The 26,274-nt window shown below is 36.3% G+C and overlaps 1 protein-coding gene across 2 annotated transcripts; it reads right to left on the bottom strand.

Annotated features, from left to right (window-relative positions):
• Window positions 1-658: 658 nt before the first annotated feature.
• Window positions 659-2,719, bottom strand: LOC149576108 (expansin-A7-like). 2 transcript variants are annotated; one of them, XM_089816319.1, is made up of 4 exons: window positions 2,646-2,719; window positions 2,357-2,510; window positions 1,881-2,199; window positions 659-1,513 (listed from the first exon to the last, which is right to left on the bottom strand). In XM_089816319.1, the coding sequence occupies exons 2-4, from the start codon at window positions 2,502-2,504 to the stop codon at window positions 1,204-1,206; spliced, it is 777 nt and encodes a 258-aa protein (XP_089672445.1). In that variant the 5' UTR covers window positions 2,505-2,510; window positions 2,646-2,719; the 3' UTR covers window positions 659-1,203. The 2 variants fall into 2 exon arrangements, with proteins under 2 accessions (XP_089672445.1, XP_089672441.1); XM_089816315.1 differs by having other exon boundaries at window positions 2,650-2,719.
• Between the last annotated feature and the right edge of the window lie 23,555 nt (window positions 2,720-26,274).

Below are 26,274 nucleotides of genomic sequence, written 5' to 3'. Positions count from 1 at the left end.
ATCGAAAAGAATTTTACAAGAGGACATAAATTCGGGGCACCGCCTCGTGAAAAGAAGATGCGTCAAAAAAGATCCACCCTTCAAAAAAGATTGTCGAAGACCCGGCGACACAAAGCTCGAGGACGGAAAATCGGTGCACGAGCACCGCGCACCAGAGATGTCAATGCAACGGGCGAAACAACAAAGATCTTCCCCTCATCGCCTTCCATACAGATCACAGATCACTACAAGGACTGAAAAATCTTTTACGGCTTCCGACACGCCGGAACAATCATTTCAACCGAAAGTGGGGCATGAGTTCCGACCAGTCGCTTTCGCCGTACGGAAGGCATGCGATAGCAAAAGGAGAACTCATCGTTGGATCCACACAAACATACAACACCAGTGTATAACCAAAATTGACAATTACGCGTGATCTCCCTTTTGAAGAGCGCAACTCAGAAACCGCGTTCTCTTTATTATTATTATTTATTGATCTGAAATCTGAAAGACCCACAATCAACATGGACGACGTGTATTTATTGGCTCTTTCAAGATATGATAAAATAAACCCCAACTCCAAGTATGCACAAAAAGAAGTTTTAATGTTATGACAGCATTGTAAAGAAAGATGCTCGTGTCGCATTGATCAGAAAGGAGACAGATTTTAAGACGGCAGTTAAAAATACTTCAAATATATATATATTATATTATATGACAATTTTGTCCAAATACATACATGACAAATGGGATGTAGTTGGCACACACAGCATTCCTTGTGGCTATAGTCACTAACTAACAATCCTCTCCAAAAGTAGCAGAAGCTAACACTAACACTAAACCTAAATCTATCCATACCGCAATACAACTTTGGATCCCTGCTAAGTTTAAGCAGGGAATGACATAAGTGGTGGGACTGGTAGAAACTACAAACGACGTAATTAGTAAAGCAGCAGCAAAGTATAGAATGATGATTCCATTGCATGTGTTATGTTGCGGGCGGGCTGCTCTGTTTTTCCAAAGCCTCAGCCGCAATTTAACAAGAGTTGTAAGTCAAAAATATAAAAGGATAAGGTGGAATGGATAGAGAAGACAAACAAACTTATCTTCTGCCAACAGTCCAGTAGGTAGAGAGAAGGAGATCCCATTTAATGGAGAAAGACAAATATGGTGATAGACCAGGCACAACAATATAAGGAAAAGGATGGGGGGAATGAAGCTTGTTCAGATTCTGAACTGCTTTCCGCTGAATGTCTGGCCGAACTGCCAGTTTGGAGGAGCAATGTTCCAGGATGTGGAGGTTCTCCTATCGCTGCCGGTCACTCGGAATGAAAGAGCCTGCCCTACAAGCACCGCGTTGCTCTGCCAATTTTGGCCCCAGTTTCTAGACATTGGCATCCACCCTGTTCTCGCACCCTTGATGCTCACCTTCACAATGTCCCCTGCTCCCGCCACATTTGTCACCAACACCAAGTTGAAGTAGCGGAATCCATTGATTGTGAACCTCACACCTCCCTTCCTCACACATGGAACCCTGCAATAACACCAAAATGCTACTGATTAGCCCAGCCACATTTTGGGCATTCATTCAATGCAAGTATTGATTAAGCATCATTATGAGCAATCATTTCTACTAATTAGACTAGACACATTTCAGCCCTTCTATTACTACTTGATGAAATTAAAGCCAATGAGTGTTTGCTAGGCACAGTTTTAGCCCCTACTAAATGAAGTTGTAGCTATTGGGTGCTACTCATCAGACACATTTCAGCCCCTTCTCTAAATATTTGACGAAATTCTGGCCATTGGGTCTTTTGCTAACCTTTCATTGCCATAGATTAGGCACATTTCATCCCCTACTTGCTGAAGTTCTAGCCATTGGGTGCTTTTTGTTTACATACCTTCGGTGGAGAACGGGGACAATGCCGGCCCTGTACTCGGCGAACTTGAGGAAAATGGGCATGGAGAGATCAAAATGCGGGCGGGGAGGATTGCACCAGCCGCCATTGTCATTGGGCAGAGCATAATTTGGGGGGCAGAAATTGGTAGCAGTGATGAAGATTGAAGGGCTGCCGGGATGACACCATTCAGGATCATTCACACACTTGATCTCAAAGCATGCCCCGCAGCTCATCCCGTCATTGAACAGCGCAGTGCTCAGCGCCGCAGTTTGGACTCCATAGCCCTGAGAATACAAGTTTCCATACCCACAAGCTCCACCTGCCAAATAAAAAACCCCAAAAATGTAAAAAATAAGAAACCCCAAATGAAAACAAGAACACCCACATTGAAAAAACGAGCTCAAAACGCCAGATCCAGAGATGTTTCACAATTTCAAGGGGCTATGAATCCACCGAATTGGAAATGCATTTCTTACCCATTGTACCAGACGCATCACTCCCTCCATAGAAAGTTGCATGAGCTTCGCTCCATGCTCCTGGCCCAAACACACCAGGAATCCTCCCAAACACCACATTGACTTGAAGAACAAACAGCACAACTGCTACAAAGTACCTGAACTCCATCTCCTTCTGCAGAATACAAACAAAATCAGACTAATCCGCCATTGACGAGAACCTGCATTGCTCATACGAGCTCAGTACTAGACCCTAGACATTATATGATTGAATATAAGAGACTTAAATCGTCCACATTCACATTCATACCTACACTGAGCTCCTCAAACTCCTTAGCGCAGACGCAGAGCAGAGAAAAAAAGACGACAGCTTGGTGAAGGCCTGACTGGGAATGGCGCACAAGCCCGCTACTTATGCAAATTCCGCCCCTCATTAATTCCCGCTGATGATGACCCATGAACAGTAATGAACGCATCCATCATGTCCTAAACATGATTAAATTCGCACCACTAAAGTCCCAAAATTCCGCGGTAAAATCAAAACCCAAAACCCAAAACACCCCACGTTAAGACGCTGACCCACAAGAATCGACGGCCCCAGTGAGCTCCCATTCCAAAGATCCAACACACGCCGTCGATAAAGTTCCCGCTCATCCAAGGTTAAAAAGACCTCAATCTCACCACATGGCTTAACCAGTGAGCTAATCCGGTTGTTTAGGTTCCTTACGATTCAAGCTGGCCACCGTACAATATCACATCACGCGTCACATCAGAGCACTGTTTACGCTCAACGCACCGGGTTCACACTCAACGACCAATAACGAACCAAACCAACACAGTCAAAAATGAGAGCAGTATCCTTTCGGCATTTTGGCGCTTTTTCTTTAATTTTTATCCGATTCCTACCCACCCAACTCAACCAGAGTTCGTTATCGTTAGGGTTTTGTTTGAACCGGGGTTAGTTTAGGGTTTCCTTAGCCGCTCGGTGCCCATAACCTTGTTTTCTTACTATGTCCCATGGGACCCACCGCTTCCCGTCATTCTCGGTCCTCGTTTTACGCCGGGCATTAAACCACACCCCCATGGGACCCACCGCTTCCATCCCCTTAAGGTCAAAAAGTGTGTTTGTTCTATAATCCTATCCTATCTTCCTCCTCCTTCTAATAATAATGAACGCCTCTTCTTTCCTTCATTCACACTCCACAACACCATGCGGGAATGAGATGAGGAAGGCTCTAAAATGATGATAAAAAGGAGGCCTCTAACTAACTAAAATAAGTAGGGTGTGTTTTTAAAACGGAAAAAGGTGTTCTCATTTAGGTAGAGGACGTATGATTATAGGTATTATTCTTATTATTATGAGTGTGGAGTGTGCATGTGCCACGTGAAACCGTGCCCTCCCTAAAAACGGTGCTCATACCATGTGAGGACATTAATTGCTATTCTATTCTATTCCATTCCATTCCACGCGTCAAGTTTAAGCTTGGATTTTCACTCTCATTCTTAACATTAGAATTGCCTCGGTAGAGGAGGACCCTTTTCCGGGACTTGATTCAAATTTTCCTCATCTCGATGTTCATTCCACACCGTAGGTACGGAAGGAACAATGGGTGGGGAGAGTTAGCATTATCCATGCTCATTTTAGGTTATTTTGGATGAGAGGTGGGGGATTTGTGTTTTGTTCGAAAGTAGGAGCATAAGATCAATTTTAAAATGGTTAAGGCATAAATGTCTTCTTTATGTTATCTAGTTTTTGAGGAGGAGTACGTGATAGTCTCATATCGAATAATTGTTGAATCTTAGGTCACAAGTTTTAGAATTCACTAACTTTGTTCCATGTTTAATTTGTTTCTTATTGTGTGTTGTTTATGCAAAGTCATATCACATTACATATATAGGTTGTGTAATATCATTGGCTATAAAACAATCTATGCCTTATCTATAGCATAGCTTTCTCCCACAAATAATAGAGGAATCTCATATTACATATATAGATGGGCAAGGATTTAATATCATTTAGGTGATGGCATAGGAGAATAAGAGTTTGTGTGTAAGTTGACCTTAGTTGTTGTTTAGGCTTCAAGGACAGTTTCATGCCTGGGTAAAGTTATGGTCAGGAATATAGAAATAAGTTTACTTCAAGTAAAAAGTTTGAGTTGTGGAAGCACTATTATATAATGTCATGGAATAAGTCAAGTCAAGACATAACATAAAATTTCAAATGGTTAAGGTATATATGTCTTCTTTATAGTACATAGCTTCTTAGGAGGAGTACGCGATAGTTTCATATGGAATGATTCAAGTAATAAATATTGATTATTGAATCTTAGGTCACAAGTGTTAGAGTTGACTAACTTCTTTCCAGACTTAATTTGTTTCTTAGTGTGTGTTGTTTATAAAAAGTCATGTCATATTACATATGTCAATTTTCTAATATTATGGACTACAAAGAAAAAATTGCACCTTATTTATAGTACAACTTCCTCCCACAAGATGTAAGACAATTTCATATTACATATATAGATGGACAATGATATTATATCATTTAGGTAATGACATTGTATACAATTTCTAGAACTAAAGTTTGTGTGTAAGTTGCTTTGAGGATAATTTCATGCCTCAGTAAAGTTATGATCAGAAAAGTGGAAATAAGTTCACTTCAAGTAAAAAGTTTGAGTTGTGGAAGTACTACTATATAATGTCACGGATTAAGTCAAGTAAAGACATAACAAACAGAGTGAAAATAATTCACTTGTAGGACATTTTTAATTCAAGCATATCATATACCCCGGTAATAAGTAAACTTTATTAATATTTTATTGTTTACTTGCATTTAGAAAATTGTAGTAGGCTAGTAAACATGAAAGTAAATGATCAGCACATAACATAAAGGTCTTAGTTACCTAGAAACCCTCCAAGGTGAAGGTAAAATTGTTGGAAGTTTATTGGAAAACTGAGATACTGAGAGGGCAGGTGGTGAATCATGATCTATAAAACCTTTATCTTTTAGAACAACTTGAATGTTTTCACCACATTAACCATCTCATATCTAGTTTATGCAGAACATAACTTGAAATATCAAATGTTGAGATAAATCTAACAATGCATCACATCCATGAAATGTAAACATATAACACAAAAGATATTTGGTTATCCAGAAACTCTCCAAGGTGAAGGTAAAATTGGGGGTGGGGATGACACCCACAAATCTTCACTACTGCAGCAACAAAGTTAGCCTATTAGGACTACAAATTTGATCAGTTCTAATAATCTACCCTGTGAGGGGTATGCCCTATTAGGAGCTTTACAAGACTGTTAGGTCTACCTTGATTAAATGATTTAACACTTACAATTAAGTAAGGACTCTGTTAAGACATTTACAAAGGTCTGTTAAAACCACTTTGTTAAGAAATTTACCCTGATTCAATCTATCAAAACTAATTCAGTATTGATCCTTCGGTCTACACTTACAATTGCTAATTGTGGATCTCCTCCTAATCTTTGATATGTCCTTACTATGTGCTTCACTACTTCATTTGGTCACTAACTCTGTTGCTTTACAAGTTTCACATGCAGCCTCGAAAACCTAATTCCTTCGCACAATTTATATTATCATCCACTATTATATCAAATTAGGGTTTGGATCTACCTATTTGAAGACATGTAGAGTCTTCTAAATGTTTCCCTTTTTGCCTCTTCATCTGATTAGTTGTCCTCTCTTCATAGGGACCGATGATCCATGTCAAAACACGTAACAACCATTGTAATAAACTCTACAATCATTAAATGTTGGGTACATGTCGGCTCAAAATGGTTTACCTCAAAGTTTGTACCATCTCAGACATTTTGTTCATTATGTGTTACTCGACACATATTATCTCTGATGCTCAGTTGTAACTATTCTCTCTCTTGTTGCTCAATCTTAACTAACTCGACTCCTTCTATATAACTCGACATCAATATGCTATGTTTTCTCGGTATTCACTAAACTCAACTTATATGGAAGTACTTGACAACTAAAGACTTGCTTAGCTCCTATAGAGCTTGGCATATACATGATTATTTACAAGTCTTTACATGACTTGGCCTATATAGAGTAACTTGGTCGCAGTGATGACCAATTGACTCTGCCTTATATATCACTACATGTTTGACACTACTAGACAACAAAACTTAAAGATACCAACAAAAATTGGGGTGGGGATGACACCCACAAATATCTTCACTACTGGAGTAATAAAGTTCACCTATTGGGACTACAATTTTGATCACTTATGATGATCTACCCTATGAGGGGTCTACCCTATTAAGTGTTGGAAACTACAGTTGGAACAATTGTTATGTTGTCATTGATGTCAAACCTTATTGGTGAGATAGTTTACATATGATCTGAGTGTCATATCTATATGATAGATGAAGAGAATTTGAGGGGTTGGTCATAACAAAAGTATATAGAGGAAAGATTGAGTTATGAAAGGGAAACTGTAAATGGACACTTGATTAGTTAGACTTTGACCAAATAAAGTGATTGTTTAAATCATGTTGCAAGTGGAGAAGATAGTTACACTAAAGCCTTAAAGAAGAGATCAAAGATAGACCAAATGTGTAGGCTTGACCAAGCAACAGAGCAGAAGATTAAGAAATTTGAAGTACATCTTGAGTGATGTTAGCTAGTGTCGACCGAGCCACAGTAAGTGTCAAGCAAAAAATAGTGTTGAACGAGCATCAATATTGACTAAGTAACAATATATGTGTTGAATAAGAAAATTAGAAGCAACCGAGTAACCTAGTGATGACCAAGTGTTAGAACATAGTGTTGGTCGAGAAACAACATTTTAACAATTTATGAGAAATTGTAATTTCTAGCTGACAGAGTTGATTTCTTGGAATATGAAAAGCGTGTTGAAGATAAGGATGGATGAACTAAAACATTTAAATCAAGGGAAAACATGTTTGCACATTTCTATGCAAGGATTCGTGGCAAAGTTTCTAGAACATAAAGAAGAGATGAAATGATGGAAGGATTCAATGAATCTAACCTAAACCTAAGATCTACAGTGGTGTTTAAGTAGCAAAAGATCAAAATTACCTATTTAAGGAGGTATAAGGGATAACTTTTATCAGGGTTAAAGGTTGGAGTAGTTACTGATGCTATTGACTGGTGAACTTAAGCAAAAGGCTAAGAAGAGTTGAGAAGAGGAGAGGTGTGATTTCTTGAAGGGTTGCCAAATGAATCAAAGATTGAGATGACAATGAATGCTAGACAATAAAGCAATTTGTGAGCCAAACTAAGATCTATATCTGCAAAGTAAGTTGTACTTGACAGATGAAAACCCAATGTTACTTTATAACCATTGTATCAATATTTGAAATCCTTTAATCAAGGTTGACCTAACAGTCATATGTAAATCCTTTAATCAAGGTGGCATTTTAATGGAATGTTCTAAAGTCCTCTAACAAGGCCACTTTGATCAGGGTGATTAAATCCTTTAACAAGGTCACATTTAACAATGTGTTTTGTAATCTTTAACGGGATTGGCTCCTAATAGAGCTCACTTCAGAAGAGTGAAAAGTTGGTGACATTTTATTGGTAATTTTTTCCAAATTAGGTTTCAATGTTAAATCCTAGTGTCAAACTTGTGTGGGTATTATATGTGGTGATTTACTATTGACATTTATATTCTGCAAGTCTGTTACATTTAGGATAGTGAATTGCTAGTTAATATTACTGAAAGTTTACTATAAAGGCTAAGCTATGGAATGTTGAGATCTAAAGTTGTTTATGTGTTTGTTTGTTCAATTGGTACATCTGGACCTTGTATAACTGATTTACACCCCCCCCCCCCCCCCTAGTTATTCTAAACATTCTAACAATTAGTATCAGAGAATTGGTACTTGTAGAGAAAATTTTGAAGGTACTCAAAGCTAAAGATCATGATGTAGAAAAAGGAGGTGCCAAAGTTGTACAAAGAGAATTTTCTTGTATGAAAAAGATTGATGAGGCTACACATAGCTCGAATTGGTGATGTTGCACTAGATTTTGTGGATAATACATATGTGGAAATAATAATAGTCCCTCAGATTGCTCAACAACTGAAAGAGAAGCAAGAACACAATCAAACAATGTTAGAGATTGCTTTAGCCCTAAGCTACATTGAGTTTGATGACATAAAAGATTACAAGAATGCAAAGGAAATGTGGGATAAACTAAATACCATATATGGAGGAGATGATATTGTCATGAGAGGTAAATTTGATGAAATGAGAATGACAGAAGATGAGAATATAGTTTAGTACTGTACAAGAATCGAAGAGGTTTTCAATGTCATTAGAGGTGCTAATAGAAAGCTCGAGGATGAAATAGTAATAAGCAAGTTATCGAGAACTTTACTTCCTATTTATTCTATTAGGTTTTTTAAAATACAAGAACTGAGATGTACTCCAGGTAATGCCCTAACCCTAGAAGGTGTGACTGGTAGGCTTATTACTTTTGAGATGTCAAATTTTGATAATTACACTCCTACTACTGTTGAATATGTTTTTAAATCACAAATAGTTCATAACAAGAAAGGAGAAGAAAAACATGTGAAGAGTGATAGTGATACTTCTGATGATGAATATGATGAACTCGAAGCACTGATGGCTAGAAGACTTGCAAGAGACAAAGGGAAATACAGAGGTAGACTTCCTATAATATGTTTTTCTTGTAACAAAGTTGGTCATTTTGCTGCAAGATGTCCTGATAGAGAAGACAAGAATGATAAGAGAGAAAGAAAGTACAAAGGGAGAAGAGATGACTGAGACAAGAAGATAAATGAGGACTACAAAGATAAATGTAAGAAATGTCGTTATCTTGATGAAGAAGAAACTGATACTTAATCGAAAAGTAATGATGAAGAAGTAGCTTGTGTTTCTATGAAAGAAGATTCTGATGAAGATGAGAAAACTGCATTAATCTCTTATGTGAATAAAAGTGATAGATGGATAATTGATAGTGGTTGTTCAAATCACATGATTGGTGATAGAAATAAATTTGAGAACACTGGACTATACAAGGGTGGTTGTGTTAAATTTGGTAATGATGTACCATGTCTTGTGAAAGGTAAAGGATCAATACAACTGACTGATAAGATCAAATGTGACAATGTGTATTGGATTGAAGGATTTAACTATAATCAACTGAGTATTTCACAGCTGAACAAATCAGGTTACGAAGTTGAATTCCATTATAGAAGGACAAAGATATCTGATGTTGATGGTGAACTAATTGGAAGTAATGATCAAACAAGAGGTAACTTGTTCTATCTAGATTTATCTAGTGAGACATGTTTGTTTGCACAATATGAAGATATTTGGTAATGGGACAAGAGGTTATGTCATGTAAACTTTGACAATTTGGTTAACATTAGCAAGATAAAAAAGAGTAAGAGGTTTGCCAAAATTGAAGAAACTTGATAATGTCATATATAAATAATATCAATTGGGAAAAATGATAAAGTCCAGTTTCAAGAGCAAGACATATTCATCTAATGATATTTTGGAATTGGATCATATTGACTTATGTGGACCTATTGGTGTTCAAAGCTATTGTGGAGACAAATATTTCATTCTATTTGTTGATGACTACTTTATAATGATGACCGTGATGTCTCTTAAAGAAAACTCTAATGCTTTTTAGTTATTTAAGTGGTATTTAGCCAAAGTTGAAAAGGAGATAGGGAAGAGTCTGAAATGCTTGAGATCTAATAGAGGTGGTGAATTCATTTCCAATGAATTTAACATATTCTACAATGATAGAGAAATCAAAATACAAATGTGAGCACCTAGGACCCCTCCTCAAAATGTAATAGTTGAAAGGAGAAATAGATCAATCATTGACTATGCGAGAACATTGATGATGGAGAAGAATGTATCACACAAATATTGGAGAGAAGTTGTAAGTACAAAAATTTATACTCTAAATAGGGTACAAGTCAAGAAAGGTACAAATGCTACACCTTTTGAACTATGGTATGGATATGCACCTAATATAAAATATTCCAAAGTTTTTGGAAGTAAATGTTAGATATTTAAGGATAATAGAAATGGAAAACTTGATGCTAAAAGTGAAAAAGGCATTTTCCTAGGTTATTCCACTAAGAGAAAAACTTATAAGTGTTTGAACTCTAACATTAACAAAGTTGTGGAAAGTGGAAATGTGAAAGTTGATAAATATATAGAAAATAATGAAGTTGAATGAAAAATATAACTTGAACACTACAATTCATTCATATATGTGAATGATATTTCTCCCAACACCCCACCTGAACAAGAGAACAAAGTTGCAAATCAATAACAAAATGGAAATGTTGAGTTGCAATAGCCAGCTATTGAGCAATAGAATATGGGTGTCGAGCAACGGAAAAATGATGTCGAGTCACAGACAGAAGGAAACAAACATCAGGAAGACAATACTGAGAATGTTGAACATGAACCATAACCTGAACCAAAGAGAGATAATGAGCTTGAAATCATTTTTCAAGATGAACTTGTTGAAAAATAAAGAAGAAAAGAATATGTACTAGCAAAGTATGTTAGAAGACATCATGCACAGAAGAAAATTATTGGAGATAAAGAATTTAGTGTTATGACAAGAAAAGGACTCAAAAGTAATACATACTTACTTTGTGAGTTTGAGCCCAAATCTATGAAAGATGCCTTAGAGAATGAGGACTAGATACAAGTAATGAATGAAGAAATTGAGTAGATTGAAAAGAATAAAACATGGACACTCGTATCTAGACATAAAGACAAATATGTTATTAGAACAAAGTGGGTATTTAGGAAAAAGCTAAATGAAAATGGTGAAGTCACAAGGAACAAGGCTAGACTAGTATGCAAGGATATGCACAAGAAGAAGGTATTGACTATAGGGAAAAATTGTCCCTTGTAGCAAGACTAGAAGGAGTTAAAATATTACTTGCATATTATGCTTACAAAGGATTTAAGGTATATCAAATGAATGTCAAATCTGTACTTGTGAATGAGATACTTGAAGAAGAAGCATACATAGAGCAGCTCGAAGGATTTTTTAAACCCAACAAAAGGAATATGGTGTGCAAGCTACACAAATATCTATATGTTTTGAAACAAGCCTCTAGAGCATGGTATGAAAGATTGCATAAATATTTGGCGAAGATTGGTTTGCAAGAACTAATGATAATGACAATCTATACTTAAAGACTAACAAGAACAATGAGGTATTCTTATCTAAAATTTTTGTTGATGATATCATATTTGGAGGCAAGGAAGCATTATGTAAATCATTTCCTGATGAAATGAAGAAGTGTAAGAATTTTCCTTAGGGCAAAATTCACCCAAGATCAAGGAATTCAAACACAAGCACAATAGTAGACCAACAAGGTATGATCAGAATAACAATATCCACAATTGATTTATTGCTATTCAATTCAATATGAAAGTACACTAGGAGTGCCTATATAAAGGCCTCTGGAATGCTTCTAGAATGCATAGGAATCGACAACATGATAAATCATACAACCAGGCACATGTCCACTAGATATGGGTTATCCTCCATTAAGCACATGAGTAAGTGTGATGATGAGAGGATAAGCCTACAAAGGTGTAGCGCATAAAATAATATTGTAGACACCATGTGCTAAAATAGGAGTGTGAATAACTGTGTTGTCTACATGTCAACTCAAATAATTATGGAAACTCTAGTGTTGTAGACACCAAGTGCTGAATTAGAGTTTCTTACTTCTGTGTTGTCAACATGACAACTCATAAAAGTATGCAAACTCCTAAGTGTCTCACCAAATAAATAATAAAATAATGTAATATAATATAATAATGCATTAACCTAAGTAAACTTAAGTAAAGTGTAAATAGTAAATACATATTTACACTAACACCCACCCCTTAAGTGCAACTTAGGGGAATGCCCTTAAGCTTACAAAACCTAGGATGAAATGCAAGATGGATCCTAGCTACTAGGCCATGTTAGGTACCCATGTACATAATGAAATGCAATCTCTCATAAAGCGAAGAAAGAGGGAAAACCTCATGGAAAAAGCCCTCCCCCAAAAGAGAGATGAAAAGACAAGATGCATGGATGGATGGAGCAATCAAAACCCCCCCATTATGACATACATCAAGTATATACAAAAGAGAAGTGGAAGGAAAAAACCCTTTTAGAGGAAAAAATCTACCCCATAACATAGAAGAAGAAGGGGACAAGGTAGTCCCCCCCCCCCAAATGTAGTGTGTCAATTCGTGTGTGCTCCTCCAATGTAGAAGTTGATCCATGAGCACTGAATAATGTTCCTCCCCTTTGGAAGAAACAATGGCAGAGGTATAGGTGCAATGCTTCCCCTGTGTGTAGAAAGAATCTCTATGATGAACGATGTCTCTAAAACCTACTCAACTGTCCCTATGTCAATACTATCAGTTGCCCCTTCCAATACTACTGAGAAGAAGTGCAGATCTAGCAAGTATGTATGTAGAACTTGTTCCAAAGAACAATTTGTCTCCTCAAATAATAAAGAGACCTCCTATAAATATTGTACATAAGGATCCACAATCACATTGACCTGGTAAGACTGATCATGTAGAGAATGGACACGAGGGTCAGAGTGAGCCCTCGCAACAACTGAAGAAGAATCTTCCTCATCAAAGAGAAGTTGTAGATCATCAAAAAAGTCTCCCAAATCTGTTATGTGTGACTCCATGAACAAACTTGAAATGTCTACTAAGAAGTCATCCACTAATGTTAGAGCTGGAAGACTAGGTGTACCTTGTTGTGCTAAAGTACATGAATCAATCATTGTGGAAATGGATAAGTATTCGTCTCAACAAAGAGAAGATGAATAACATTGAGGATGTCTCCCACATCTTCAATGTGAGACTCCACGAACAGACCTACAATGTTTGGAAGTTGTCCGATGAAGATGAAATAGGAAGACATGGAGTGTCCTACTACACTATATCCAAAGTATTTGTGGCTAGAACTAGATTAGTAGTTGCAATAGGAGCATCTAGAGGTGTGATCTCATCTGGTGAGGATGCAGCTGCAACTGGAGGTAAAAGATCTTTTGGGAAGGGAGGAATTTGTGGATCTCCATATAGCTCCCAAAGATGAATCTAAAAAACATATGGATCGGTTGACTTTATGTCATCAAGTGAATCCATAACCTCCATATCCATAAAGAGAAAGAGTGTACAATAAATGAGGGAAAATGTGTCACCATCATAGGAAAGTCCTTTCGCATATGGCAGTGCATTGTGCTGACTAAGATATGTGATCACCAATTGACTCCATTCCTAATAGTTTTCTGGTGTCAAGATAATCAAATCTTCCTCTTCCATGATGTACTAATCAATGTACCCCCCAAAATGCAAGAAAAGACAATCAACCCTCCCTAATGTGTGATTCGGTGCTTGATAGGTAGCGTGTGTACAATAGGCCACTTGTAAAAATGTACAAGGTGGAATTCTAATTTTGATGGTTACAACTTCCTTTTGAGGCTCAAATCTATCTCTAAAAATTGTAACTCAGATGTACAATATTTCTAAAAATCAATCAAAGCAATACAATACAGAAAAGGCCCTAAGTCTAAAAGTGATATTCTTGTCCACACAACCCTACAATCTAATTGTAGAAGTGGAAAGTAGAAAAAGAATAATGCACTTTCAAAAAAAAATGGAACATGAAAATGTGTCTAGATGAGCTCGTACGAAGTGTTTCAAGTTGCAAAATGCAAGATTGGATAGGTACAGTCACCAAAAGATGCAATTTTTGACAAATCCTTGTACCAAAACTAGAAAAGAACACACCACTAAAAGGTTTAGGAAATTCTACTCAAAATTTTTTAAAAATGCACCTAATTTGAAGTCTAAATGACTGAGTTATGGCCTCCCAAAGTCAGACTATCAAATCAAAACTAAATCTGGAGAGGGGTTTGGGCAAAAAATTGCGAGCTTAAATTTGATGGTCAAATGACCATCATAGTAGTTTTAAAAAGCCTAGAAATGAAAGTCAAATGACCATCAATTTTAACACCCTGAAATGCTAACTTAAGCAAAAAGTTGACCTCCCTAGATGATGTGGCCGATGATGTCAGTAGATGACATCAGCATAATACTGTATGAATGTATAGAAAAGTACAAAAAAACTGATGTGGCAAGGTACAACCTTGCAAAGTCAGCACTATAAAATTTGAGCTGGAGTCCAGCTAGGCTGACGTGTAGTGGCAGTACGATGATTGGGCAAGGTGATTGTACACATGTCATACCTGCTGAGTTAGCAGTCCACAGTGGTAGGTGTGACTGGGTGGCAAGTTGATTGGACTATGTCCACATGGCAAAAGGTATAGTGGTTTGCGTGGAGGGGTCTCTACAGAGGTGGCATCGATTTTAGAAAGGATAGTCACCAAGTTTCAGAATCACCAGTGCCAAAGGTTATGTGCAGCATGGCCAAAAAGTGAAAGTCCAGCAGTCGAAGTGACGAAGACAACGAAAATGACAATGTTGATGGCTTTTCAGATTGTCAAAACTTTGCGTTGTGGCCAAAATGGAGATGCAAGATGGAGGTCTATCATCAAGAAGCTGTTGGTTTTGCGATCACTAGTGCTGAAAAATAGGTTCCACTAGAGTTGTCAAATAGTGGTCTAGAATATAAGGCAGCTAGCATGGTTCACTTTGATTTATCCCACATTGATGGAAAATTGGAATGTAAAGTGTTTTATAAACTAAAAGCCATGGGTGGTGAATAAAGAGAAGCTCACCGAGATTGTGATGACTAGATCATGGGCTTGTGTTGGCCAAACTTTGAATGCTAGATTTGTTGGTCTTTCCCACTGATAGTATGATAACCGATCGCCTTGGCCGAAATTTGCCTACTATAAAAATTGAAGCACCTAATAAAGAATATTCTATGAATATTCTTTGTAGTGGTTAGGGTGTCTCAGCCTAGTTCTTGCAAAAAAAATTCTCCGTAGGGTCAACTAGTTGCAATTTTTTTTTGAAAAAGCTGTCAGAAAATTGCAGAGAAAAAAAAATACAAATTTGAAATTCAAATTTACAAATCTAAAGAATGATCATACTTGCCTTGCAAATTGGGCCTTCAAGTGCCGATTTGCAAGAAAATATTGCCTTAAAATCAAGTTTGGCCTAAGGTAGGTGAATTTATAGCTGATTTTCACTGAATTGACATTCTGGATGCAATGGTGAGGTTCACTTTGGCTCTAGACGTTCCCAATGACTACGATACTCTAGATCTAGGCTAAAGTGCTAAAGAAACAAGATGGTCTCAAATGGCTATATGAAGAGAAATTCTCCAAGCTCTGACCCATGTAAGAATTTGCCTTAGGGAAAAATTCACCCAAGATCAAGGAACTCAAACATAAGCACAACAATAGACCAATAAGGTATGATCAGAATAACAATATCCACAATTGATTTATTGCTATTCAATTCAATATGAAAATACACTAGGAGTGCCTATATATAAAGGCCTCTAGAATGCATCTAGGAATCAACAACATAATAAGTCATACAACAAGGCACATGTCCACCAGATATGAGTTATCCTCCATTAAGCATAGGAGTAAGTGAGATGATGAGAGGATAAGCCTACAAAGGTGTAGTGTGCAAAATAATGTTGTAGACACCATGTGCTAAAATAGGAGTGTGAATAATTGTGCTGTCTACATGACAACTCAATTAATTATGCGAACTCCAGTGTTGTAGACACCATGTGTTGAATTAGAATTGCTTACTTCTATGTTGTCAACATGAAAACTCATAAAAGTATGAAAATTCCTATGTGTCTCACCAAATAAATAATAAAATAATGCAATATAATAAAATAATACATTAACCTAAGTAAACTTAAGTAAAGTGTAAATAGTAAATACGTATTTACACCAACAAGAAGGAATTTGAAATGTCAATGTTTGTTGAGATCAGATTCTTTGTTACAGGTATATCAAATGAAGCAAGGTATCTTCATCACTCAATCCAAATATATCAAGGATATATTGATTTTTTTTGGAATGAAAGATTCAAGATTGGTTAGTACTCCTATGTCCACAAGACATAAGTTATCTAAGAATGATGATTCTACTAATATGAAATAGACATTGTATAGATCAATGATTAGAAAACTGGACATAAGTTATCTAAGAATGATGATTTTACTAATATGAAATAGACATTGTATAGATCAATGATTGGAAAACTACAATATGTTGTTCAAAACAGACCTTATATTGCATTAGTAGTTGGGATAGTTGCAAGATTTTCTACAAGCCTAAGGAAAATCACATGATGGCAATAAAAAGGATACAGAGATATTCAAAAGGAATAGAAGACTATGGATTGTATTACAAGAAGAATGATAAGTTTGAATTGAAGGTATTTACTAATTCTGATTGGGTAGGAGATGATAGGAAGAGCACACATGGAGGTGCATTCTTTCTAAGAAAGAGACTGGTTTCATGGACAACCAAGAAGCATAATAGCATTTCCCAAGCAATAGTTGAAGATGAGTATGTGGCAGCAACAATGAATTTTTCAAATGTCATGTGGATCAAGCAATTGTTGAAAGGCATGAAAGAAGAAATTACTAATCCAGTGGTTATCTATTGCGATAACAGTAGTGCTATTAACATATCAAAGAATCTTTTAATGTACACAAAGACAAAACATATTGCTATCAAGTATCATTACTTGAGAGAGCCAGTTCAAGACAAAGAAGTGAGATTGGAGTATGTGAACACTAAAGAGAAAATAGTTGATATATTCACAAAAGATTTACATAAAGATGCTCATGAATATCTAAGAGGTAAAATATGGGTGATTCCCCTAGACAAGGCTACTTAAGCAAAGATGGTGCTTTGCAAAAAATGCGCTGATAAAATTATCTTACAAGTTGATGTAGACAATCTTACTTTAGGAGTTGCCTAAGGTAGCAGTGAAGAAGAAGGATAGAAAGTTGAACCAGCCATACAAAGATGATAAAAGATGAATCTAGAACTAACGTGAAGACATCTACATGGTAAAGATGCATGAGTTGAAATGTCTTTGGAATTTTTGTCAAAGAGGGAGATAATAAAAGTTAGTTACCCATGTAGAAAGGGAGAGATGTTGAGAAGTGGTTACCATAAGAAAGAAAGAGGGAGATATTACTAAAAGGAAGTAATTGAATGAACGATGTTTCCCTCAATGCCAAGGAGGGAGATTGTTGGAAACTACAATTGGAACAATTATTATTTTGTGATTGATGTCAAACCATATTAATGAGACAATTTGTTACATGATATGAGTGTCATATCTATATGATTGATGAAGAGAATTTGAGAAGTTGTTCATAACAAAAGTATCTAGAGGAAAGGTCGAGTTATGAAGAGAAAACTACAAATGGAAACTTGATTAGTTAGACTTTGACAAGATAAAGTGATTATTTAAATCATGTTGCAGTTAGAGAAGACAGTTACACTAAAGCTTTGAAGAAGAGATCAAAGATATAAATGTGTAGGCTTGACCAAGCAATAGAGTAGAAGATTAAGAAATTTGAAGTATATGTTGAGTGATGCTAGTGTCGACTGAGCCACAATAAGTCCCAAGAAAAAATAATGTTGATCGAGCATTAGTATTGATTAAGTGACAATATATGTGTCGAGTAAGAAATTTAGTAGCGACCGAGTAACCTAGTGATGACCGAGTGTTAGAACACAGTGTTGATTGAGGAACAACATTTTAACAATTTATGAGAAATCATAATTTATAGCCAACAAAGTTGATTTCTTGGAATATGTGTGTGTTGAAGATAAAGATGGATGACTTAGAACATTTAAATCAAGGGAAATTGTGTTTGCACATTTCTATGCAAGGATTCCCTTCAAAAAGAAGAGACAAAATATTGGAAGGATTCGATGAATCTAACCTAAAACTAAGACCTATGGTGGTGTTTAAGTGGTAAAAGATCAAAATTACCTATTTAAGGAGGTACAAGGGCTAACTTTTATCAAAGTTAAAGGTTGGAGCAGTTGTTGATGCTATTGATTGGCAAACTTAAGAAGGCTAAGAGTTGAGAAGAGGAGAAGCGTGTTTGCTTGAAGGGTTACGAAATGAATCAAAGATTGAGATGACAATGAAGGCCATACAGTAAAGAAGATTGTGAGCCGAACTGGGATCTATATCTACAAAGTGAGTTGTACTTGATAGATCAAAACATGTTGTTACTTTTTAACCATTGCATCAATATTTGAAATTCTTTAATCAAGGTTGACCTAATAGTCATATTGTAAGAATTTGCCTTAGGGAAAAATCACACCGAGATCAAGAAGCTCAAGCACTAGCACAATATGGACCAATAAAGTATGATCAAGATAATAATATGAGAATTAATTGTGTACATACACACTAGGAGTGCCTGTATATAAATGCCTCTAGAATGACTAGGGGCTAGTAAAGTGATAAGTCTCACAACTAAGCACATGTCCACCAAGAGTGGATTATCCTCCATTGAGCATAGAAGTTAGTGCGATGACGAGAGGATAAGCTTACATAGGTGTGTCATGTAAAAAGATGTTGTAGACACCATGTGCTTAATTAGAGTGTGAAAAACTATTTTGTCTACATGACAACTCAAATAAATATGCAAACTCCTATATTGTAGACACCATGTTCTAAATTAGAGTTGCTAACTCCCATGTTGTCAACAAGACAACTCATATGAGTACACATACTCCTAGGTGTCTAACTAATAAATAATAAAATAATGCATTAGCCTAAGTAAACTTAAGTAAAGTGTAATAATAATTAATTAGTTACACTAACACCCCCCCTTAAGTGCAACTTAGGGGAATGCACTTAATCTTATGAAAGCTATAATGAGAATGCATGATGGGTCTTGGCTACTAAGCCATGTTAGGTACCCATGTACAAATGCAATGCAATCTCTCTAAAAAATGGAGAAAGAGGGAAAACCTCATGGGAAAAACTTGCCCCCAAAAAGAGAGATGAAAAAATAAGATGCATGGATGGATGGAGTAATTAAGAACCCCCCATTACAACATACATCATGTATATACAAGAGAGAAGTATGAGAAGGACAAAACCTCAAAAAAGGAAAAATTCCCCCTCATAAGAGAGAAGAAGAAGAAGAAGAAGAAAGGAGACAAGGTAGTCCCCCCCAATGTAGAATGTTGATTAGTGATAGCTACTCCAAGATGAATGTAGAAGCTGATCCACAACTGCTAGATAATGTTCCTCCCTTTAGGAAGAAACAATGTCATAGGTACATATAAGATGCTTCCCCAATTTGTAGAAAGAATCTTGAAGATGAATGGTGTCTTTGAAAACTACTCAACTATCCTTGTGTTGATACTGACGGTCGCCCCTTCCAACACTATTGAAAAGAACAATTTTGGAACTAGCAAGGATTGATGTAGAACATATCCCAAAGAACCAACTATCTCCTCGAATGATAAAGAGACCTCTTGCAACTACTATACATAGATCCACAATCATATCAACCTTGTAAGACTGATCATGTAGAGAATGGACAAGAGGGTCAGAGTGTTCCCTCACAACAACTAAAGAAGGATCTTCTTCATCAAAGAGAAGATGTATATCATCAATAATGTCTCCCAAATTTGCTATATAGGACTCCACAAAAAAACTTGAAATATATGTTATGTAGTCATCCTTTGATTTTGGAACTAGAAGACAAGGTGTATCCAATTGTACTGAATTATACGGACCTATCACTATAGCAACATATGCATGTGGAATTTGTTGATGTTGTGACCTTGTTCTTCATCTATCAGAAGCATTCCAAACCAATGAACATGGTGAATCACTATCACTATTGTCACTATTAGTTTCCACAATGCATGAAGTATGGAGAGGACTAGAAGATAAGCTAGGTAAACTTTCCTCAAAGTGAACATTCCTCTTTATGAATAGCTCATGAGTCTCAAGATCCATAAGTCTATATGCATTAACACTTTCCTCATAGCCAATGAAATTACAAGGCCATGGTGGTGGTGCCTTGCATTCCCTTGAAGATATGTGTGCCCATGCTAGACAACCAAAAACTCTGAACTATTTCACAACTAGTTTTCTTCTACACCATGCCTCAAAAGGAGTTATTCCATCCAAGACATTATGAGGAGACCTATTAAGGATGTGATTGGCACTACTGATAGCTTCTACCTCAAGTGATGGATCAAGAGACTTAGCTTTAATCATGCAACTTGTCATTGACTTAAGAGTTCTAATCCTCATTGTCGCAACACTTGTCTTTTGTGGACTAAATGCTACAAGATTATGAAGATCAAGACCCTCAAGTTCACAAAAGTCTCTAAATCTTGAGTTCACATATCTTATTTCATTGTCCATATGAAGAACCTTGATGGCTTTACTTGATTGCTTCTCAACATGACTCTTAAAGGCTAGAAACTTATCAAACACTTCATTCTTGTGATTAAGAAAGCAGACCCATGTGTAGCATGAAAAGTCATCAATGAAAGTGAGGACATAGCGACCCTTGTTTACTGATGGCACTAAAAAAGGGCCTGCTAGAACTGTGTGAACCAACTCAAGAACAACTAATGCTCTCCAAGACTTCCCTTTGTCAAACTTCTCTTCTAGATGCATATCCATTGAACAAGTTGAACATTCACCTTTAGATAAGTTGATTGTAGGTAGACCTTTGACCATATTTTTTGAGCTAAGTTGATGAAGATAGCAAAAGACAAGATGTCCATACCGCTCATGCCATAATTTACTTTGTGATTGTGAATGTGTGAACAAGGCATGTGAAGGAGACTTAGGCACAAAGTGGGAAAAAGAATAAAGCCTTGTGTCATTATTAACTATACCCATTGCAACCAATGAATCATCCTTAAGATTTTGCACCATTATTGAATCATGAAGGAGCTCAACTTTATTGCCACCTCCATAGTGAGTGATTTGGTAAATTGAAAGGAGATTAGTGCTAAGGTTAGGAACATAGAGAACATCTTTGAACTCTCCATTTTCCATCTCAACTTGTCCTTTCCCTTCAACTTCCACTTGTGTATCATTCCCTACAAAGATGTGAGGTATCTTAGACTGCTTCAATGAAGAAAAGTGTCCTTTTGAAGAACCCATATGATGTGAGGCACCCGAGTCAAGAATCTATTCCCTTAAAGAGCTTGAACTTGCCATAAATGCTTGCCCTTTTCCCTGTGAAGTGGATGGATTTGAATCCTTGGAAGCATTTGGCAAATTGATTTTGTTCTTCCTAAGTAAGTTTTCTAACTCATCTATTCTCTTAGTCTTGCAATAATGCTCATCATGATTTGGTTTCTTGCAATATACACAAAATAGTTTGTCCTTGTTGTTGTTGTTTCCCTTCTTGTTGGAAGAAGAATTGCCTTGTTGTGAGGAGGAAGATTGTTGTGTCTCTGATTGTGATTTGGGCTTCCACTACTTTTTCTTCTTATTGGTGAAACTTTTACCACCTTGATTTTTTTGGTTCTCATTACTAGCCACCAATGTTGTAGACTTGGATGACTTGAGAATTCTCATATCTATCAACTTGGATTGTTCCAATATCAACATTTCTACAAATGCATCAAATGAAGGCTTAGTGAAGGAACTTCTCATGGTCAACCTATGAGTGTTGTAACTTGAAATAAAAGATGCATACTCTAAAGGTAGCCTCTTCAAGATGTGATGAATCAATTTATCATCCTTCATGGGATTACCACAATCCTTAAGTAGTTCTCTCAATTCATTGGCTTTGTTGACATAGTCTTGAATTGTGTCAAAATTCTTAGGATCCAATAGAAGTAGACCATCCTCAATTTGGAATCCCTTTTCCTCATCCACCTTACCATACAACCCTTCAAGTTTCTCCCAAGCACCCTTGGCATCCTTAAAGATGGAAATGTGGAAGAAGAGATTTCTATGAACACAACTCCTAATAATTCCCAAAGCTTGGTTGTCTTTAACTTACCAATCAACTTGTGCATCAGCATTAGTGGGTTTTACAATTGTACCATCAACATGTAGATTTAAACCTTTTTCCATCAATCTACTCCATACAATATCTTTCCATGTAGCATAATTGTGTGAAGTTATAAGTGGAGTTTCAGGTGAACCCATGATGCAAAAAATTAAAAGAGCACAAGAGAGAAAGAGAGACAAAATAACACAAGGCTCCCCATTCACACAATCAAAGAACCCCCCCACCAACACAAAAAAAGTGATGCTTTTGGCTCTTTATATGTAGTGCATTTACAATAGGCCACTTGTCAAAATGGAAAAAAGTGGGCTTCTGATTTTGTTGTTTACAACCTCCTCTTGGAGTTTAAATTTGGTACTTAGTAATGTAGCTTAGATGTACAACAATTTTCAAGTTTTATCAAAGCAATACAATGTGAAAAAGGACCTATTTCTAAAAGTGGCATTTCTATCCACACAAGCTTATAATCTAATTGCAGATCTAGAAAGTAGACAAAAAATTATTCACTTTAAAAAAAACAAAACTTAACAATGTGTCCAGATGAGCCTATATAGATCGTTTGAAGTTGCATAATGTAGGATTGGACAAGTACATTGACCAAAAATTGAATTTTTTGACAAATTCTTGCACTAAAACTAGAAAATAATAGCACCACTAAAAAATTTAAGAAATTCTAGCCTAAATCAAAAAATATTGCACCTAATTTGGAGTCTAGATGACTGAGATATGGCCTCCCAAAGTTGGATTGTCAAATCAAAACTGCATATGGAGAGGGGCCTGCTCAACAAGCTGCGAGGTTAAATTTGACATCTAAATAGTGCAATATGGCCTACTGATGATGGTCAAATGACTATCAAATTTAGGACCATGAAAAGGTGATGTTAGTGAAAAAAGGGCCTGCCTAGCTGACGTGGCAGTTCATACGGTACATAACTGTATAGAAAGTGGTGACATGTTAAGGCTGATTTGGCAGATCTGAAATGTCACCACGAGTTGAGTAGGCACTTTTCGTGTCAGACACATGTAGGCCGAGCTAGAGAAAAAGTGTTAGTTTGGTGAGTTGGCACCAAAATTTTTTTGGTCAGTCGACAATCTAAAGATTTTTGGCGGCAGGAGATTTGTACTAGTAGTTGCAAGTTTACAAAAGTCTTATCGGTGGAGTGATTAGTGATGGTAGTCAATGGAGTGGCCAACATTGATCATCAAAGTTTGCAGAGGTCGTCAGCAATGACATGGAGTTTGGGGCCAATGGGAAGATCACTGGTGGTGGATGTGCTCCATTGGTGCTAGTAGGGAGATTAAAGCCAATGGGTGTAGTGGATTAATCCCACATGCATGCCAAATATGATTGTCAGGATCTTTAAAATCCACCAACCATAGTGTGCACAATGGCTTAGAGGCTGTTATAATTGAAGCACCACTTTGGTTTGGATTTGAACAGCGATTGTTGGATATATCTGCTAGAATATATGAAGTGTTAGAATTGTTGAAGTTAGTAGTGGAATATGAAGCTGATTTATGGAGATTCTAGCTACAAGAGCTAGGATTTGATCACCTAGTTTCCTGCAATAAATGCTCTCTACAGGCCTAATGGCCAAAATTTTGTTTTTGAATAATAATAATAATTACAGATCTAAAAATACAAAATATACAAATCCAAAAAAATTGCAAAGATGCAAATGTAATAAATATAGATCCAAAAATCAAATGAACAAATATGAAATGATCATATCAATTCCTCAAATTGAGCCTTTAGGTTCTGGTTTGCAAAAAAAAATTGCCTCAATTTTGACTATGGCCTAAGGTAGGCAAATTTACAATCAAAATTTATCGAATCAATGCTCCATATGCAATGGTGAGGCTCGCTTTGGCTCTAAATGCTCCCAATGACTGCAAATCTACCGAATTTGAATCAGTGGCCCTCCTAGAGGTGACGGAAAAAGGTCTCCAATGACTATGTGAAGAGAAGCTCCCTTAGCTCTGATACCATGTAAGAATTTTCCTTAGGAAAAAATCACACCAAGATCAAGAAGCTCAAGCACTAGCACGATATGGACCAATAAAGTATGATCAAAATAACAATATGAGAATTAATTATGTATATACACACTAGGAGTGCCTGTATATAAAGGCCTCTAGAATGACTAGGAGTCAGCAAAGTGATAAGTCTCACAACTAAGCACATGTCCACCAAGAGTGGATTATCCTCCATTGAGCACAAAAGTTAGTGCGATGATGAGAGGATAAACTTACATAGGTGTGTCATGTAAAAAGCTGTTGTAGACACCATGTGCTTAATTAGAGTGTGAACAACTATGTTGTCTACATGAAAACTCAGATAGATATGCAAACTCTTATGTTGTAGAAACCATGTGCTAAATTAGAGTTGCTAACTCTCATTTTGTCAACAAAATAACTCATATGAGTATGCATACTCCTAGGTGTCTAACTAATAAATGATAAAATAATGCATTAACCTAAGTAAACTTAAGTAAAGTGTAATAATAATTAATTATTTACACTAACACATATGTAAATTCTTTAATCAAGGTGACATTCTAATGGAATGTTTTGAAGTCCCCTAATTAGGCCACTCCTAACAGGGTGATTAAATCCTTTAACAAGGTCACATTTAACAGTGTATTTTGTAATATTTAACAAGTTTAGCTCCCAAAAAATCTCACTTCAAAAGAGTGAAAAGTTGGTGACATGTCATTGGTGGTTTTTTCCAAATAGGGTTTCCATGTTAAATCCTAGTGTCAAACTTGTGTGGATGTTATATGTGATGATTTATTGTTGATGTTTACATTCTACAAGTCTACTATATTTAGGATAGTGAATTGCTAGTCGATGTTACTAAAAGTTGACTATAGAGGCCAAGCTATGGAATGTTGAGATCTAAAGTTGTTTAAGTATTTGTTTTTTCAATTCGTAACTAATGTGCACCCCCTTGCCCCCTCTAAGTTATTCTAAACATTGTAACATTTAGAGCTTACAAGACTTATTTAGTCTACCTTGATTAAAGGATTTAAAATTACAACTAAATAAGCACTATGTTAGGAGATTTATAAAGGCCTATTAGGACCACTCTATTAAGAGATTTATCCTGTTACACTTTCTAGAATGTATCAATACATGATCCTTTGGTTTGCACTTCAAATGCATATTACATATATCATCTTTACAATATCCAATGTGATCTCTAATTTGATATATCTATGTATTCTTCCCTTCACTGCTTTTCTCAGTCAATCTATTTGGTTTTCCTTCACACTTCAATTCTAGCATCCAAACTTCACTTCTCTCACACACTTATGAAAATAGGGTTTGGATCCTCCTTTTATAACCATATGTAGACATTTCTAGATCAAAATCAATAATCCAGATCCTTTACTTTTGGCTGCTTAATCCTTCCATTTTTTTGATTAGCTAATCACCTTACATATGGATTAATGATCTCTAAAAATATGTGTAATCATATCAATGATCGACTCCTCAACCATTAAAACATGCATTAAGTCAGCTAAAAATGGTTTACCTCAATGATGGTGACATACCAGACAAATATGTCAAAATAGGCTTTCTCAACACATGAACATTCTGATGCTTAGTCGTGTCTAATGTTCATGATGTCACTCAGTCTCTATCTACTTGGATCATGCTATGTGACTCGGCTTCTATATAGTTGGCATACACTATCTTTTGTCTCACTTGACATGTGTTAGAGTACTCAAAAACTATATACTTGTTTAGCAATAGCGACTACTCAGCTTCAACTGAATTCATACAAGTCTTCTATACATAGCTTGACCTTGGTAGAATGACTCAGTCATAGTGATGACTGACCAACTCTACCTAATGAATGATTAAGTTTTTGACACTAATATACAACATACCTTAGGGATCAACATGATCAACA

This window comes from Cupressus sempervirens, chromosome 1, assembly GCF_028749045.1.
Source record: "Cupressus sempervirens isolate cs-2001-9-10 chromosome 1, ASM2874904v1, whole genome shotgun sequence".
Taxonomy (NCBI): Eukaryota; Viridiplantae; Streptophyta; class Pinopsida; order Cupressales; family Cupressaceae; genus Cupressus; species Cupressus sempervirens.
This window is presented reverse-complemented; position numbering and strand designations above follow the sequence as displayed.

What these genes read in the sequence shown, in the direction of transcription:
- LOC149576108 (XM_089816319.1), bottom strand. Translation starts at nt 2,504, where the DNA reads ATGGAGTTCAGGTACTTTGTAGCAGTTGTGCTGTTTGTTCTTCAAGTC. An exon ending in TGATGCGTCTGGTACAATGG is followed by an intron (nt 2,200 to 2,356) that starts GTAAGAAATGCA and finishes TTTATTTGGCAG; the next exon opens with GTGGAGCTTGTGGGTATGGA. An exon ending in GTCCCCGTTCTCCACCGAAG is followed by an intron (nt 1,514 to 1,880) that starts GTATGTAAACAA and finishes GTGTTATTGCAG; the next exon opens with GGTTCCATGTGTGAGGAAGG.